Source organism: Spea bombifrons, chromosome 7 (genome assembly GCF_027358695.1).
Source record: "Spea bombifrons isolate aSpeBom1 chromosome 7, aSpeBom1.2.pri, whole genome shotgun sequence".
NCBI lineage: Eukaryota > Metazoa > Chordata > Amphibia > Anura > Pelobatidae > Spea > Spea bombifrons.
This window is the reverse complement of record NC_071093.1, coordinates 39,440,801-39,457,082: the sequence shown is the minus strand read 5'-3', so window position 1 is coordinate 39,457,082 and position 16,282 is coordinate 39,440,801. Positions and strand designations below refer to the sequence as shown.

Sequence of the window (16,282 nt, the reverse complement as noted above, 5' to 3'; positions counted from 1 at the left end):
TAAATCTGAATTAACGTTTGTCATTCCGTCACAGCTCAGTATCTTCTGAACAATGCCGAAGAAAATCCGCATGCATCCTCTTCACGGTTATGGATCACGACTGGCTGTCCACGAACGATTTTGCCGGTGAGGCTATCCTGCCTATGAATGTCATCTACGGACTTAATAGACCTCATATCACTGGAGGGGTGAAAAACGTCCAGCCAATCGTATTGAAGCTTACAAGACCGAAAGCCAATGGTAAACAATTTATTTAGAACATTATTTCCAATTTGTAAAGCACACGTGAATCTTAGGCAGAGCCGCTAAGACACTTAAAGGGAGATCATACCAACTTAACAACAGGGGAGAGATAACTTAACGGGGAGGAATAATCATGCAGATCCTGGGAACGGGAAGTTAAGATCACTGCTTCCATTGTGTAGACATTATATATATATATATATATATATATATATATAATGCTTTTTTTAACCTGTAAATAAGGTCACATTTTATGATGTTCAGTAATATTTGTTCTCTTTAGTCAAGTCCATTCTGAAAATGCTTGATGGCCGAATGGACAAGGAAGCGCAAGACTTTGTAAAGAAACTTAGAGAAATGGAGAAATACATGGAGGACGACTGAACCACTATTTACAACGTGAAACAAAAGAGAAGGGAAGTTTAACCCGTTGGCTGCCAGAGGGGACAGCACACTGTTGTGCTGTAGTGTCACGGGTCATTCCAAGCGAGAGACTGAGTTTAGTAACTTCGTGGAGGGGGGGGGCAATGTTTCGTTTGATATGAGTTTCCATATATCTATTGTTAAGTTTATGGTCTGTATATGAAAACCAATGTTTTAAATATTAAGTGTTAATTGAATATTGTTCTAAGCGGTGTATGACGAAAACACCCATTGCACCCAGTAAGAGCCTTTTAATTGTAAGTCTATTCTGAGGGAATTCTAGAATGCATTAACATCCAGGCGTTCTCTACAACTTGTCAATACAGAGAGATGCTGCGATCCGACAACAAACAAAAATGTTTTAGCGCCATCTGTTGGAGTATTTGGGAAAAACAACAGAATTTGGACCGAAGCTGGGGTACAGCACTCCTCCAACTGATGTTATAACTCCCAGCATGCCTAGCCAGCCGAAGGCTGTTGCATACCCCCCCAATAAAGAAAATCCTTAACCCTTTACTTATAGAGACACGATAGGATCAGATCAAAAAGTAGAAAAGCCACGGAAATCTGATACCCTGTATAATAAAGAGCATCTCCATAATACGGCACGCATTCCACCTTATCCCAGGGCCGTTGATACTTGGGACACCATGTATCCATCTGGTAGCACGCTTACAAAAAGCTCTGCTTAAAGCAGGTGTTCGGTTTGCTGTTTGGCAAATAACAGTAATGTTTTCAAATAATCCCGTAAGGATTTACTATCCGAGACACATCTGGGAACGGACTAATCACAGGGTAACGATGCATTCCAGAGGGGAATATCCCTAGAATAGAGTCCTGTTTGTTACTTTATGTTTGCATAACGCTGAGAAGATACAGTGGCTTGTATAGTTTTGTGTGTTTCTAAATTGAGATGTAAGGTTTTGTTTACAATGAATGAACTTTTAAAAGTACCTTTTTGTAGTGTTCATTGGAGCTTATGTGGCAGACCAAAATGACCTTTTTACATATATATTTACATGTTCAGAGTCGTGATGTAACTTGGTATGCTCGTGAAAAGAGGGAAGTGAACTTTATGTGGATTGGTTCTTAAATATCCCCAAAAATTTGGTATTTTGTGTAGGAAACAAGATAAAGTTTGTTTCATGTCTCCCAACTCATTGCTGGGGCATAGGGCCAGTGCCTTTATCTTCACCAGGAAAACCTAATCAAGAGAGCGTCGGCACCGTCTATATCTCGCGTTATCACGTATTCAAACCAACCACCTATTTCCTACATACCTGCGATAAAAGATTTCTACGATTTCCAATTCTGTATATCCCAGCAAGCAGCTGACATTTATAAACTGCCTAAAACAGATAATTGTCACAAAAGAAACAATAAATATAAGTTTCAGACCAAAATGCGTCCAAAATGCCCAATGGATTTCATGACAAACACAAATTATATGCAGTTTCTGTGCTCTCTGTAGGATAAAACATAGTAATTTTATCTGTCAGACATAACAAAAACCAGGTAAGTGCAGATGCCAAAAAAACCCAATATATTGGTGAAAGCGGGTAGAAATAGACCCCCCCACAAAAAAATTCTCATGTGGCAAGTACTCAAAGTGTGAACCAATCATTTCATGGGACGGAATGCTCTGAAAAACCGTAAATTTGTGTGAAAACCAAAAATGTTCACTAAACCTCTGCACGTCGCTTGTAATCTGTGTCTGGAACTGAACCTTTCTGGCTGGAGAGCCAGTGCCACGCTCACGCTGAATTTGATCTCTAAAATCAAAGTGTTGCTTCATTTCATATTTCTAGGTATATTTTTATATCAGTCTTGATGTAATTTGATTGTAGAAACTGTCTGAAAGAACAGAGTATTGCGAAGTAAAGTACATTTTACCTGTTTGATGAAAATGTTTTATATTTGTATTTTGCATTTAATAAAATGTGAAAGAGCCCGATTCCGTCTTTTCCTTAATGCGCCAAATATCCCCGTTTAGCAGCCTGTCCATTCTTCCTCTGTCATTGAGCTTTAGGCCCAGACAGCGTTAATTAAATATTATAAGTAAATTTCTTCTGCTGCAACACTTTTACATTGGGTTTGCATTCTCAAGTTCACAGTTATGCATCTTGAACTGCTGTTTACGTATTATTTTGGGAACGTGCTGCCATCTTGGTCCAGGGATCAATCTTGGGTTTGACGTCAAAGGGATTTCAGCTTCCTGCGATCCCACAAACGGCTACCGTCCCAAACCTTACTACATATTAATACAACGCAGTACAAGAAGGAAAACCCCTGGTTATATACAGAAATCCCCAATATAAATGGATAATGGTGACCTTCCTTTAATAACATTTACAAACCAATCTCCTTTAAAAAATATTGACAGCGTGTTTATTCCATAACGGAAAGCATTTTCTATAAGGTGTCCGTTATTTGTAGGCAATAGCCTGATATTGTTGCCTTACTTTCTAGTCTCTAAGTCTCTTTTTGACACCTTTCCATACAACAGGTTTAGATGCTGCTGCCACCTCCTCCTCCTCTTCGTCACTTTCCTCTTTGGATGACCTTTCTTGTACCTCTTCATCTGTGTCTTCATCACTATGATCTTCTTCATCGTCTTCGTCTTCATCATCATCATCGTCGTCGTCCTTCTCATCATGATTTATCCTGTTGAAGGACAGCCTGCATTAATTCTACACAAATTTGATGAAGCAGTGCACTTTCGTCAATGTAACGCATATGATATTTAGTGAAATTCCTCTGATAGTTACCCTTTTGAGGTGATGGCTCTGTTGGGGTTAGAAAATTCTCTTCCGGATTCAACATCAAAGGGATCTAAAATGCGCAGAAGTACAAATAAACAGAGTCGTTTAGAAAAATCCAATTTCTCCAATTAACTAAGTAAACAATTATGTAATAAGCATTTTGAAAACCTAGCTTGTCTACCACCTTTCGTACTTTAAATACCAATTAAGCCTGGCAGCTGAAAATCAGACAGGAAAAATGAGTACCTCAACGTAAAACGAGAAACTATGAACCAGAAATCAGAGGACTTAAAAGGAAAAACAATCAAAATGGAATGCATATAGATAAAAATACTAATCTAATGTTTCTCCTGATGCTGCGTAGCGGGCTGCGCATGCATACATGCACATCTACGAGATGCAGAAGTTTTCCATTATATTTGATAGAAGTAGCTAAATCATGTAACGTTCACATTTATCGTGAGTACATTTTGCAAAGTTGTGGAACAGGACACAAGGTTTCTGAATCAAATAGCAATATCTTTCTGATATTTATGTTTTAAAGAAATAACAGCAGCTGAGCTTTTCTTCTTGTAACATCAGAATAATCACAGCTACACCTACCAAATTCTTCTGTTTCTTCATCGTGAGCACCGGAGAGGAACTCTGTCTCTACCTTCTTGACGTCCTCCACACTCTGACAATTGCTGTACTTTTCTAGCAGACCTTTATTCAGCTCAAGGAAGACTTTACCCCACTTGAATTTCCGCAGAAGAATAGTGGCCAGTTCTGGAAAACCTTAAGAGTGAGAAAAGAACAAATACATTAAAGATGTCTGTCAATGCTGCTACTTACTATACTGAGCAACAGTTACAAATAAATCCAGCGCATACAAAGAGGGTGACACGTTGCTTAATTTCACTATAACCTTTTCACATGTTTAATAAACCAATGTACATGAACTCAAATACTAGCTGTGCCTTCATGCAATTATGTTACGTTAACAAAGGGACAGAAATGAAGGGACGATTCGCTTTGTTTGCATTACTGCGCATCATTTTTACTTCCATGGGAAATAAGTGAGAGCAATGAGAACCTGAGAATGGGTGACCCCAGCAGATTAGTAGTTTGGATTGCGCAACTACACCTATGCTGCGTTTTGGTAAAGGCTCTTTGAGTCCTGGAATTACTTGTAGCTGGGGATGCTGGTCAGGTGACGCTGAAAAGTAAAAGAGTGTTCGCAAGGAATAGATGGCTGTAGAGATGCCCATTAAGACAAAACGGGGAATTGTGGGTTAAAACGTAACCTTAAGTCATCAATGCGAGAATATTTAGAGTCAAGGACAGAAATAATGTTTCGCTAAGAATGCCAATCCCCCTTAGCCAAATGTTTTATACGGCAAAAAAAGTAAACCCTATTTCACCGTTTTTGAATATGAATTCGAATCCTGAATGATTTTTTTTTGCCTCACTTATCTTAGACAGTTATCCATACCCACAATGCAGAATGTTGCGGCAAAGGCTTCCACGCAGGACAGCTTGCACGGGCGCCCATAGTTCACAGGGTTTGCAGCAATCAAGTACGGTAGCAGCCGCGCATGACCCCCTCTCATCTTGGCAAAAGGTGTGTCCTCGAGTTTAGCCCAGGAGCAGTCTATGACCGCCACGCCGCTGTCTGCAACAATCTGCCTGAGAAGCGGGGAGGAATCAGTGGAGCTCCACATACAATGTAAACCAATGCATAATCCTTACAACCACGCCATCCTCATACTTTCAAAGACTACAACCAAGCTATACCCGTTACCATTAAATCCTGCACAATTTACCTTGTGCTCAGCAAAACAGGTAATTGGTCTCCATGGTGACTACTCCACTTTGCTCTCCAGAAATTACTCAAACTAAACCACTTACTTGTCAACAGGAGAAACGTATACGGTTCCCATAGGACTCAGAATAAGACCGTTGAACCTCTGGTTGATGCGAAGGCTTCTGACTAGGTTTTTCCGGATGAGCTTTCTTCCAGTGCACCTCTTTGGGTCACAATGGCCCAAGTCCCACATGGCCAAGGGGCAGGGGAACTTCACCTGTGCCTCACATCCTTCATCCTTTGCATCCCCCTGAACGCTGGCTTGTAAAGTAATAATAATGGGAAACCAGTTAAATCGCTGAGGCTGCATACACACTCACCAAGCAGATCACTTAATACAAACGGAACCATTTCTTCCAAACGACCCTATAAGTACTATCTGACGTTAGACAAACATGCTGACTTTGCAAATTGCAAATGATAAAAAAAAAAAAAAAAAAAAAAAACAGTAAATTTTACGATCTCCCACGGATCTGGAACATCTTTCCACGGTACAATTCTATACACACTTCAAACGTTTGGGATCACTTAAAAATGTTGTTTTTGAAAGAAAAGCAAATGTTGTCCATTAAAGTAACATGAAATGGATCAGAAATCCAGCGCAGATGGGGTTAATTTTGTAAATGACTACTGTAGTTGGAAATGAGTGATTTTTAATGGAATCTCTTCATTGGCATACAGAGGCCTTTATCACTCCCATCACTCCTGTGTTCCAATGGCCCTTTATCACTCCCATCACTCCTGTGTTCCAATGGCCCTTTATCACTCCCATCACTCCTGTGTTCCAATGGCCCTTTATCACTCCCATCACTCCTGTGTTCCAACGGCCCTTTATCACTCCCATCACTCCTGTGTTCCAACGGCACGTTGTGTTCGCTGATCCAAGTTTACATTGAAAAAGGCTAATAGATCATTAGAAATCCCAAACATTTGAATGGTAGCGTGTATGTGCATATATAATATATGCATTTAACAACAATTTCAACTTGCCACGAATTTCAAAAAACCACGACTGCTTGGGGCTCCTCCAAAGAAGCCGTTCCCTCGCGGACCTTGTCAGCGGCAGGTGAACACAGGGAAAAAATGAATAAACGAAATGGGAAAACACGGCAGACGTACCATCCAGAGCTTCATGGACCTCATTCACGAAGCTTTCAAGACTTTTAGAGGTTTTCTTAAAGCGGGACTCCTTATATTTAGTAGGCTTCCCTTCTTTAGGGGGCTTCTTTCTTCCCATGGTTGTCGTTTACTAGGAAAACACAATGACAAAAAAGTTATGAAAATAAACTAAAAACGTTTTTACGCCGGAAAAACGGCGTCTCAGAGGGTATATTATAACATTGTATAACTACGAGCGGGGTCTCCGGTGACCTGATCATTAATAGAACCGGACGAAGAACAAGAGGTTGTTCTCTGAGAAGAGACGAGCGAAGATTTCATACACAATAAAGGAAGGGATTCTCTACAGTGAGGGCAGTAAAGCTACGGAATTCACTGCTATCAAATACAATGGATGCCTTCAAAACGCGTTAGAAAAGCAGAACACTCACCGCACATTCCACTCACCTCTTCCTCACACTCACCGCACATTCCACTCACCCCTCCCTCACACTCACCGCACATTCCACTCAACTCTCCCTCACACTCAGGCCCATCACACATTCATCTCACCACACATTCATCTCACCACACATTCCACTCACCCCTCCCTCACACTCACCGCACATTCCACTCACCCCTCCCTCACACTCACCCCTCCCTCACACTCACCACACATTCTACTCACCCCTCCCTCACACTCACCACACATTCCACTCAACTCTCCCTCACACTCAGGCCCATCACACATTCCACTCACCTCTCCCTCAACTCCATCACGCACTCCACTCACCTCACGCTGTACACATTATGTTCAGCTTGTCCTTCCCGCCTCCCCCAATAGCCATGGAACAAACCTCTTCCGTCACACACACAGATGCTCTGTAAACCATGAGCACGTCAGTAAAGCAGATGTCTCTCCAGCCCCTGACCTTCTCCAGCCCTGTCTTAGAGGCTTCCACTCACGCTCCCTGCCCTACCGACCGCCTCACTCTAACCTGTTACACGTGAACCGCAAATCCCACCGCACGCGCTCCCGGCATGCACCGCGCGGCCACTTCCGGGTGAGGCGGAGACCCGTGAGTGTCAGTGACAACAGGATGGCTCCCTGGCTGGGGCTGCTGTTCATCTGGTGTGAGTTACCCGGGGCTTGGGGGCGGGGAGGCCGACGGTAACCCGCGGTGTCTGTACAGACCTGTCCGTATTGAGGTGAAATACACAAAACAAACGGCCGCCCGTTGGATGTCAGAAATGTCAGGCAGCGTGGAGCAGCACCACGGCGCAGAAAGAGTTAAAGCTTAGTAACCAAACATAACGTGACCTAAATTAACACCTTGTATACCAGTCCTCTCTAGTTTCCCCTATTTAAAAACACAACGTATAACGGGATTTAAAGTACAGGAGAGAGGTTTACTTCAAAGGAGAAGAAACGTTACAACAAGAGACTATCATCTAAAACTAGAGGGTCAGAGGATTAGATTTGTAATGGAAGGAAGTTTTACTTTATGGGTAGTGGATAAGTTGAGCAGCCTCTCCGCAGACATGGTAGATGCTAACACAGCGAGGGAGTTTAAACATGCATGGGAAAGACATATGGTTTCTGAATACAAGACCAACCACTGATTAAGAAATAAAGTGCAGGCTGTATGACCGAGTGGATCTGATCTGCCATTAAATGCTAAGTTTCTGTTGTGTGAAAGCTGATCTCTCGCAGCCAAAAATAGGTGATTTAAGTTAAAAAAAAAAAAAAATGAAATCTGTTTTTTCTATTCAGTGCACCCGGCAGCCGCAACAAAGATGAAGATTGTGGAAGAACCAAACACTTTCGGGTAGGTGACACACAACAGAGGCCACATTTAACACAATTATTATACTTATTATTACACTTATCTGATATAGAAATATTATACTTATTAGTACATTTATTATAATATCTTAGATAAAATGATTATGCCTATATTATCTTATATAAAATGTATACTTATTATTACACTTATCTGATATAGAAATATTATACTTGTTGTTATTATACGTATATTATCTTATATACAATTATTAGCATTATTATTATACTTATATACAATTTTTATACTTATATTTTCTTAAATACAATTATACTTATTTATTATACCTATATTATCTTATATACAATTATTAGACTTAAAAGGGAGTTCCTGTACACCAGTACAAAGCATATGAGGGATCCTTTTTATGCTCCACATTGGCTCCATGAACACAGTTGGGGTCGCGTTACTGTATTATATTGCCGTGTTTATTAGTCAACATGCCTTTCAGTGTAATTTTATTTTTCTAAAGGTTGAACAACCCATTTTTATCCCAGACAAACAAATTGCAGCCCCGAGTGGAGCCGTCGGCGGTTTCAGGTATGTCGCGCCTCGTGTTATCCGATGGCGAAAGGCAGACTAGAGCCGTCACTTTTGATCAGTGGTCCAACAGACAATGAAATCATAAACGTTACTTCTAAGTTTGGAATCTGGCACATAAGTCTTTTCACGACATCTTTATGGGAAAGGGAAAACATTCTTAATATTTCTTTTTTTTGTGTGTTTTCTGCTGTGCTGGAAAGAGACCAAATTTTAAAAGGAAGTATGAATCATGGCGACAAGTGGCCAGTGATTTGCCCCACTTCTTCCTAGACACATATATATTTGGTGCTATTTAAACAGATGCAATTCAATTTTATTTTGTTAATGCAAAGTTAAAGAAAAATATATATTTTTTACGTAAGCATTAAATCCTACAAATATTATCAATATATATATATTTTTTTTTCTTCGTGCAGGTCCCTCACATCTATTCCGTTTGGCTGGAAGGTGTTTCAATTTTGTAGAATCATCGTAAGTATTAAAAGGCAATATAAACGTTGTGGCAGGACGTGTACGAACGCGTGCCATCAATGGTGGCAGACACGTAGTTCAGCAGCCAAGCTCTGCCAGGAGCAGCTAGGTATCTGTAGACTTAAACGTGGAAAGAAGAACTCAGCAGATTCTTTTAGAGGACTCCTTCACCTACTTCCACCGTATAGAAAATACATAGGTCGCGATTACGGATGACCCACAATCATCATGGCGCATGGTTTTGTTGGAGTCTTTTGTCTAAGTTGATACCGTTTATTGGCCAACACAGAAGAAACTGTAAAGTTATATAAACTTTCAGGCCCGCAGAAGAAGAGATTCTCTCGGTTACTGAAAGTTTATGTTGCTTTATATCTAAATCTATTTTTTGGTTGGGCTAATATGGCTACATATCGACCTGCTTGGACTGTAAGCTCTACTGGGCTGCAACCTCCTTTCCTAATATATTTGTACCTCAATCAGAATGTCTGTAGACCACAGTGCTTGCTATATGACTGCACTTGTTGCTCCTCTCCTTTTATTATACTGTAAAGCACCAAGTACACCTGTTAGGGCTTAATTAATACAAATAAGCGTTTTCTTTTTGCCAGATACAAATATGAATTCTGCCCTTTTCACAATATCACCCAACATGAGCAGTCTTTCCGTTGGAACGCATACAGCGGAATCTTGGGGTAAGAGATAACTATGTATTGTCTTCTTTTTACCGTTTCCATCAAACAGCCCCTGGGCACCCACGCTGGACCTCCTCCAACAAGCTGGGAGATTTAAACTGCACCCATGTGTTGAGACACATGCTTGGTACATTGGCTAATACTGTCATCTACACGTGTGATTTTTACACGCTTGACCTGTGGGAGGAGGCGTTTTAAGTACCAGTCTTCAGCAGACAACCAGTTCCCCAGAAACCCATTGACCGCTCTGATTGTCCACCTAGTTTTATCAGAGAACCCAAGGAACCTGTTGATTTTATGTTCTAGGATATGGCATGAGTGGGAAATTGAGAACAATACATTCAGCGGCATGTGGATGAGAGAAGGCGATTCCTGTGGAAATAAGAACAGACAAACCAAGGTGAGGCCGGATCCTCCCGAGTCTCCTTTACTCCCTCTCAGAGCTCCCTATTTTGAGTATTCTCATTTGAGAAGACATTTCCCCGTTGCATTTTATTCAAACCCCTTTAATAAAACTCACCAGCGTTTCATGTGATTCATGACTATAGTTTATAATTTAACAGGTTAACCTAGTTTGTGGAAGAAGCAACAAGTTAGCCAAAGTGTCGGAACCGAGTACTTGCATCTATTCTGCGACGTTCGAGACTCCGCTTGTCTGCCACCCGCACTCGCTGTTAGGTAGGCTACCCTTACATTCTGGCCATCCGGAGATGCAAAATATACCTTTCTTATTGAATGAATTCATCCTCCTTCAGATCCAGGGAGCGCTCGAACATTTTTGCCCTATTTAACGATTTTCATTTGAACGCACCAAACCTTTGACTCGTTAATGTCGGGTTTCTTTGTTGCAGTGTATCCGACGCTCGCGGAGTCTTTGCAGTTAAAATGGGATGAAGTTGAACAGTTGTTATATGATGAACTAATTACCCAGCAGGTGTGTACCTGGGTGTATCCTTTAAAAAAAAACAAAAGACATTTAAGGGAATGGAAAATTAAATAAATATATAAAAAAACATTTCTGTAGTGTAGTCGGGCTGCCCATCGAGCTGCTAAGCCCCATGATGACCACGAAGCACCATGAGAGATGTGGTTTTAAAAGAAAATTGTACTTTCATTTTAAAAGTTAATTTGTAAGAGCAAACAAAGTAGGAACTGTCTGTTAGAGGTATTTTGTAACTGTTGATGCTTCCAGGGCTACAAGAAACTACTGAGGGGGATCTTTCAGGAAGCTGGCTACTTGAAATCCTCAAACGACGAGAAGAAAGAAGAAAAAGAAAAGGAAACAGAGTCCAAGGGCTTCGACTTGCTGGAGAAGTGTAATGTGGTATGTTTTATGCAGTCAGAAAAAAGATGCAGCTGTGTGCCAGAATTCCGGTTGTCATTAGAAGCTCATCTATAATAAGAACAGCAATGCCTTCAAAAACATAGCAGCCTATAGGAATTGGCATAATAAAAAAAAAAAAAAGGATTTTTAATAGCAAAAAATGCTTATGTTAAAAGTTAAAATGAGCCAAAAGATCATAGTTAATGAAAGGTAAAGAATGAGCCCCCGTGGTTTGCTGTGAAGTTGGTCCCAGTATCCAGATGTGAGACTGAATATCAGGTGTGTGCTCTTCTCATTTTAGGCCCATAGTGATTTGACCAAAGAAGTAAAAAGGCTGCAAGAAATTTTGGACAAACACAACATTTCATATGAAACAAATGGTAGGTAAAGCTAGTCTGATCCATAATGACTGCGGTGTGTTCTGCGTACAGAGAGTGTGGGCTTCAGTGAAGACAGGGCGAGGAGGATGGTGTGTGTGTGTGTGTGTGTGTGTGTGTGTGTGTGTGTGTTAGTTACTGTATTGTGTTAGATGCTTGTATAATATGAGGAGGGAGTGTATGGCGTTAGTGTCACGGGGTGAGCCTAGGCTCAGTGCTTAGAGGGAGAGCGATATTGTGTCGATATGTAAGTATATAGTAAGTGGATGTTAATAGGACGTTTCCATGTTAGTGCGCGCATGTACCAACTTCTGTAACTGAAGCACACCAAGGCACCACTAACCCTAGACTCACCCCTGAAAATCAGCGTTTGATGGTATCCAGATTCTATAGGATGAGATGGGAACCTTTCCACGGGAAGCGTAGTTTGAAGGCCCCCTTTTTTTTTTTTTTTTTTTTTTTGGGACTCTGCATACTAAAGGCTACGTGTTTTATATAAAATTGCTAACCTTTCTCCAATGTTAGCTTCCAGCAGACAAGAGGCCAATCCAGTTGGAATAATCACACTTGCTATAAAGGTTGAAGATAAGGACCATCTTCGCGGTGACACTGGAGACAGAGATGACCCTTAAGGAATCTGCTGGTTCCAACATCTGCAGTCGCCGAGATGCTGTTCTTTTTCATAATACTTTCCTGGAGCAACAACTCATTGAAGTATTCTGGCTGTTTTTGTACGGCGACTTTTGTCTGGCTTACATTTAGTAAAAAGAAGGACTTTGATGAAATGGGGGACATTTATGCTTCTGGAAGAGTAGAGTTTCAGGCATTCCGTGTGCAGAATGCATCAATGTTCTGTATCTGTGCAATACAAGTTTATGTCCAATTAAAGATCCCGTGTATGCTCCTGTATATTCTAATTACCAATCATACTATGTGACCCCACGGAAAAAGCGAGGCTGCTCGCACAGTGAATGAGTAGCCAGGGAGGAAGATGCCAGTTAGGTAAGGGGGTGTTAGAGGGAGGAGTGTGCGTGAATGTACGTACGTTAGTGTGTGAACATGAATGTATGTGTAAGTGGTTTGAGGGGGGAGTATGAGTAAGTGTATGTAAATGTGTGCCAGTACATATGTTGGGGGGGGGCGCAAGGGACTAGTGGGGCCACTTGGCTTTACTTGCCCCCTGGGCCAGAAGACGTCTCCTAACAGACATAACTGGGAAATCTGAAGTCTGCGGGTGAAGTGCTTCCTCCCTGGGTCTCCTGGTCATACTTCTTCTGTGAGGGGTTTAGCCGCACAACCATTCCCGTCCTAACCCATTTAGTGTTACCTGGTGTTAACCCATCACACAGCCAACCATGTGCTTCTAGTTGTAACTCCCCCCGAACCCCTTTAGAAGAGCGAGAGAAGTGTCCAGGTATGCTAATAGATTGTAAGCTCTCAAGAGAAGGGACCTCTTTCTTCTTCTGCACCAGTATGACTTACATGCGTCAATCTCTTTGTCAGTTTAGTATATAGTCAGCATTTAACGGACAAGTACATAAATTTTAATGTACAAATCAGTAACGAGCAGATCGTGGCTTAAATTAGCTTCATACACATACAAAGATCAGTCATAAAAACACAAAAATAAAGATCAAAAATTCTTTTAATTCCCATATTGATAATAAAAATAATTCAATGAATTTTGTAAACCATTGCATAAATGCTATAGTGTAAAAGTTTTGCTTTTTTTTTTTTTTGTAAATAAGTGTTAACAATTTCCAACGATTCACTACAAGTAAATGATTATGCAATTATAAATAATACCGCCATCATACCGTATGAGGGGAAAAAAGAATTCCATTGACAATACCATTCTTTTTGGATACACTCAAAACCAGATTAACTTTCATAAATTAATACATGTAAATTCTAGAATATTTAAGGTCTTACGCCGACCACAGTTACACAAATATAATATAACAATATTACTCATATTTAAACACTAGTTACGATAAAGGGTATTCTGAATGTCAACAAATAACCAAAAGGATATGTTTTAATCATTTTAAATACAAATTGAAAAGATTCTATGATATGCAGCTTGCATTCCATTGCAAATTTACCAAACTTCCAAAAACCCTGAGAAACCAAAACCTATGTTTTGTTGGTTTTTTTATTATTATTATTATTTTCCAGGTAATCACAATGCTTTAATGTAACATTCACATAAAAGAACATGCTTTAATGCATATTATAATCATTTGGCCATTTTTCAATAATTATTTTTTTTAAAATGTCAACTTTTTAACATTATTTTTACTACAAAGCCTATTAACATTTTCCTAACATTAAATAAAGAACATCTTTATTTGCTGTTAATTTGCTTTTTAGATTCAAATTCCTACAAAATTTGCATAAAAAAAAAATCAATACAATATTTTTGTTGATCTGATAGATAAGGCCATGTAATATTTTATATATTTTGCATAAAATAACCACTATTGATATGATAAAATTTCCATTTTATAACAAAAAAAAAAAGACATAAGATAAATATTTCCTTTATGTCTAAAATGAAGTGGATTTTTAACATTTTCTTCAAGAAATACGTTTTTATACTTAGAGGCGAACATTAGCGATAAATTTAAGTCCTTCCAATACATTCGTTTTGAATTTAAAACCTGGCGGTTGTATACAAAGAATAATTACCCGCTAAAAGAGTATTTTTTGTGAACGTAAAGGATAAGGTTCTGGTAACACTCACGGTTACTCTTCCAATTACATGCAAGCTGCGCGTACTCAGAATGTCACATTTTGGTACATTTCTTTGGTCTATTCCTTTTCTTTGCAATTGATTAAAGTTAACGAAGAAAACTTTTTTGCCCAACTGGGAAGAAGCAAGGATATTGCATGGATCCTTGCGGACAATAGCACCTAGAATGTTTGTGTAAGTAGATGAAATAAACAGCTAAGGTGTGAGCATCAAGTTCTAGAAAATGTAAAGTTATTAAACCACTTAAGTTCATCAATCATATAACAAAGCATACGGTAAGTACGTGGCACAGAGATTCACGGGGCCAGGCAGAATGACTAGGTCTGTAGGGGATTAACAGTTGGCCAAAGAAGTTATATGCACTGAATTACAAGTAGCCATTGCCAAATGAATGAATTTTCTCGAGCATTTATATGCCAAGATCAAAGCCTAAAAGGGACACTCCAGCCCCGTTCCCCACACTTCCGGACAGCTCCAGCACCGGCTCGGCGTACATCCCGCACACATTCGCCGAAAGCAATCATTTATTTGTTTATTTTAAAAGTGCTTTCCTGACACTGATTGGCTGCTTCAGTGGCGAGAACCACGGACGAGGAGGGCCGCTGCAGCTTCTATCTAAGGCCAGTCCTTTTATTTAAAGAATGGATATTAAAATACAGTGCATCTTAATATGCATTAATCTTTAGTGTGTATCTCATGGACAGTAATATTTATATAATAATAATATACATTCCGTAGCACTGAGAATCTGCATAGCCGATTAACATGCGCTGTTCTCAAATCACCGATAAAGCCTATATATGCAGTTGGGGATCTATTCACTCGTAAGTGTGCGCTCCTATGCAAAATAGGGAATATTAAAAAAAAAAAATTAAAAAAAAATCTAGTGCAATTCAAATTAGAATAGAAAAAAAAATAAATACCTACTTGGAGAACTAAGGCCCAATAAGGGAAAAATCTATGAAAAATAGAAATAACCAATATGCTATGTAAATAAGAAAGCTGGCGGCATGCTCCTTGGGCAACCAAGACCATCCTTAGTTTGAGGAAACCATGTCTAAACAAATACCTGTCCAAATGTCACTGGCTTGTTTGAAGAAGCATGGAAGCCCCGTACAAAAAATCTATACCGCGTGATCTTCTAGGTATGCACTTTAATGCGAAATAAAAATAGGGAGATCTTAAAACCATCCACGGGCGAGTCTGTGAGCATTCACCGGTGAGCATGCGCTCATCTGTCATCATTTACACCATTCTAAGAGGGAACACAATATGGAATGTCTCTGGAAGTTTAATTCATTCATAGCTGCCCATACCAAAGTGGATTTTCTTTCCCCAGAGGACAAATTCTTGTTGCTTTCCTATAATTTTTTTTTTTTAACAAAAAAGAACCACAAACCAAAAATATTTTAAAGACCAAAGAAAAGCACCATCATTTAGTGATACCCAACTGCATAACTGAAAGCATATACAAAGCTGAAATAAAAATGCCTTAACATCACAGAGTAAACAATGAAATAAGAACGTAAGCATTAATGCATATGGCCACTCGCTCTAAACTACGTTCGTTTACTTCTGATCATAAACAGAAGAATATAATCAATGAAACCAATGCTACATATATTAAATTACTTCCTAAAAAACTAAAACCAACAAAAGAATGTTATTCCACATTCCTGACCGATATGAACTTTTCTCTAAAGACTAACAACATTTTCTAATAAAGTTAGCAAAATCAAAAATTAAAAAAAAAAGTTCCTACGACAATTTGCTAATTTGGTCACTTTTGAAATAATTACCAAGTCACGTTGTACACTGATTTAGCCAAACGACACTATTGTAAATGTTCAAAAAATTCTTTGGCAAAGACAACACGCAAACAAAAACACACAATTAAAAAGTTC

The 16,282-nt window shown here is 39.5% G+C and overlaps 3 protein-coding genes across 4 annotated transcripts in view; 2 read left to right on the top strand and 1 right to left on the bottom strand.

Moving 5' to 3' along the window:
• The window catches only part of BAIAP3 (BAI1 associated protein 3), a 65,654-nt gene extending 64,486 nt beyond the window's left edge, over window positions 1-1,168 (top strand). The window contains exons 33-34 of the mRNA XM_053472137.1: window positions 35-240; window positions 527-1,168. Of these exons, the coding sequence (XP_053328112.1) occupies window positions 35-240; window positions 527-627 (307 nt within the window). The 3' untranslated portion in view covers window positions 628-1,168. The remainder of the gene's footprint in view (window positions 1-34; window positions 241-526) is intronic.
• Window positions 1,169-2,479: 1,311 nt separating this feature from the next.
• TSR3 (TSR3 ribosome maturation factor) lies at window positions 2,480-7,182 on the bottom strand. The gene is made up of 8 exons (XM_053472138.1): window positions 7,166-7,182; window positions 6,394-6,523; window positions 5,319-5,535; window positions 4,903-5,096; window positions 4,032-4,205; window positions 3,435-3,498; window positions 3,129-3,330; window positions 2,480-2,520 (listed from the first exon to the last, which is right to left on the bottom strand). The coding sequence occupies exons 2-7, from the start codon at window positions 6,509-6,511 to the stop codon at window positions 3,132-3,134; spliced, it is 966 nt and encodes a 321-aa protein (XP_053328113.1). The 5' UTR covers window positions 6,512-6,523; window positions 7,166-7,182; the 3' UTR covers window positions 2,480-2,520; window positions 3,129-3,131.
• A 238-nt stretch (window positions 7,183-7,420) lies between these two features.
• Window positions 7,421-12,511, top strand: GNPTG (N-acetylglucosamine-1-phosphate transferase subunit gamma). Of its 2 annotated transcripts, none has more exons than XM_053472140.1 (11): window positions 7,421-7,506; window positions 8,147-8,201; window positions 8,689-8,756; window positions 9,176-9,230; window positions 9,839-9,922; window positions 10,229-10,322; window positions 10,486-10,600; window positions 10,774-10,856; window positions 11,115-11,246; window positions 11,548-11,626; window positions 12,159-12,511. In XM_053472140.1, the coding sequence occupies exons 1-11, from the start codon at window positions 7,473-7,475 to the stop codon at window positions 12,182-12,184; spliced, it is 825 nt and encodes a 274-aa protein (XP_053328115.1). In that variant the 5' UTR covers window positions 7,421-7,472; the 3' UTR covers window positions 12,185-12,511. The 2 variants fall into 2 exon arrangements, with proteins under 2 accessions (XP_053328115.1, XP_053328114.1); XM_053472139.1 differs by having other exon boundaries at window positions 12,149-12,511.
• Window positions 12,512-16,282: the final 3,771 nt, after the last annotated feature.